General features: G+C 30.3%; 1 protein-coding gene across 1 annotated transcript; it reads right to left on the reverse strand.

Moving 5' to 3' along the window:
• Positions 1-298: 298 nt before the first annotated feature.
• LOC109791498 (mitogen-activated protein kinase kinase kinase 20) lies at positions 299-1,237 on the reverse strand. The gene has a single exon (XM_020350795.2). It carries the CDS (start codon positions 1,235-1,237, stop codon positions 299-301), a length of 939 nt encoding a protein of 312 aa, XP_020206384.2.
• Positions 1,238-2,124: the final 887 nt, after the last annotated feature.

Here is a 2,124-nt window from a genome sequence, read left to right on the forward strand (position 1 = left end):
TAATAAGATGAATAAGTGACAGATCGAGAAGAAGTTAATGTGGGTCTGCATGTGATTGTTATATGCAGAATAGAGGTCACACGGGTACAAATGATAAAATTAGTCTCACATTGTTATATGCAGTAATAAGTAATGCATCAGATCAGAAGGAACAAGCAAAGTTTGCAGGCCGTGCTGAAGAAAACTCTATTCATATTACTTAAGTAAAAAATTTAAACAAAACAAAACTAAAGAGTTTAACAAACACATAAAATACAATAATAAACCGTTTGGCATATACATATATGTCATGCCTTAATTAGTAACGTGGTAGGTAATCAAAAAGATCATATGAAAATAAAGATGAATTAGTGACAGATTGAGAAGGGGTTTGATAATCTGTGTGGCTGGTCTGCATGTTATTGTCATATGCAGAATTAATAAAAGGGTGGTTGAGAAGCATTGCGACAGTGGATCTGCGTGTCGGATTCTTGACAAAACACTTGCTCAAAAAATCTTTACAGACCCAACTCATTCCCTCAGGTATTGGTGGTGCTTCTCTGTGTAATGCAAGCTTCAACATTAGATCCTTTCGGCTTTCAATGTTGTTCCATGCATCCAATCCAGTCATCATTTCAATTACAATGCACCCTAGAGACCATATATCCAATGCAGTTCCAATCACACCAATAACTGATTCTGGTGACATGTAACAAGCTGTTCCTCTAAATTTCACCTTTCTAAGTCCTAACTCAGCATCTGCCTCTTCTCTAGTCTTGGCCAACCCAAAATCAGCAATCTTCACTTGATTCCATGTCTGACTCTTCCATGTTGGAAACATAAGAATGTTGTCTGGTTTTAAATCACAATGAACCACTCCTTTTTCATGAATACAATGAAGTCCTTTCAGGAGCATATGTGTGTAAATTCTAACGATAGCCTCGGATAGTGCTCCTCCCTTTCTAATTAATTCACCAAGAGAACCATAAGGAGCAAGTTCTATGAAAAGATTATATGACACATAGTATTTCTCAATAGCATATTGATCAAAATAACATTGAATGATTTCTTTGCAACCCTTGAATAGCTCCAATATTTTCTTTTCCTTCTTGAGTGAAGCAACCGAGTAAGAGAAAGGACTTGAACTCTTAACAGCTACAATCTTCCCATTTGATTCGCCTGAAAGATTCACAGCACTAAGATAAACTGTACCATAAGACCCACTCCCTAGAGTTGCCAATTTCTTCCATGTAGCCATGTATTGCTGTTTTTCCTTTGTTTGAGAATCGTATACCTCAGCTAATTCTTTAATTTCTTCCATATATATATATATATATATATATATATATTAAACACCTAAATCTTTTATTACGATCTTGCTCTGAAAGATTTAAAATAAGGTAATGAAAGATAAACTTGGGGTGATAAGCACAATAAAGATATAGTTATCGGTAATTGTATTGGCGGGAATAGTAAAAAAATCAGAATTTAGTCTGTTCATGATTTTATCAGTTAGTAATCTTTGGATACAATCTTCTGGTTAGCCGGAGATACAAGATTTGTAAGGTGTGCAGATTTGGATACAATTTCATTCTATTTTCTCATATTCTATTTTTCTCATCATCTTTAATACCGAAAAAGAAACCTGCTGGGATGAGCAAGAGTACAGTTTTGCAATAAACACAATAATAACAGGTAAATTGAAGTGCACTCAATTTCAGATTTCAAAAGATTTAGTTTTTATCAATAGATTTCAAAAATCTTTAAATCATCATATTAGTTTACAATCAAGTTTGTTATTATCTTTCGAACTTAAATATGTTTTCTGTAAAATGAAACATTTTAGTTTCTGTAAAATTTATATATATATATATATATATATATATATATATATATATATATATATATATATATATATATATTTTTTTTTTTTTTTTTTTTTTTTTGAGAAGGGGTCTATTTTTTTATTAAAATAAATATACTTATACTTATTTCACTTAATAACTTATGTTTTTATATCAAATTTTGACGATTCAACAATTGAATTAAATTTTTTTAATAAATAAATCAAGTTTACAAATTTTTAAAAAATTTAAAATTTGATAATCATAAAATATTTATACATTAATTTAAATTAATGAAACA

The sequence above is a fragment of the Cajanus cajan genome, chromosome 8 (assembly GCF_000230855.2).
Source record: "Cajanus cajan strain Asha chromosome 8, NIPB_CcT2T_4, whole genome shotgun sequence".
NCBI lineage: Eukaryota > Viridiplantae > Streptophyta > Magnoliopsida > Fabales > Fabaceae > Cajanus > Cajanus cajan.

Coding starts and splice junctions, on each gene's coding strand:
- LOC109791498 (XM_020350795.2), bottom strand. CDS start 1,237: ATGGCTACATGGAAGAAATTGGCAACTCTAGGGAGTGGGTCTTATGGT.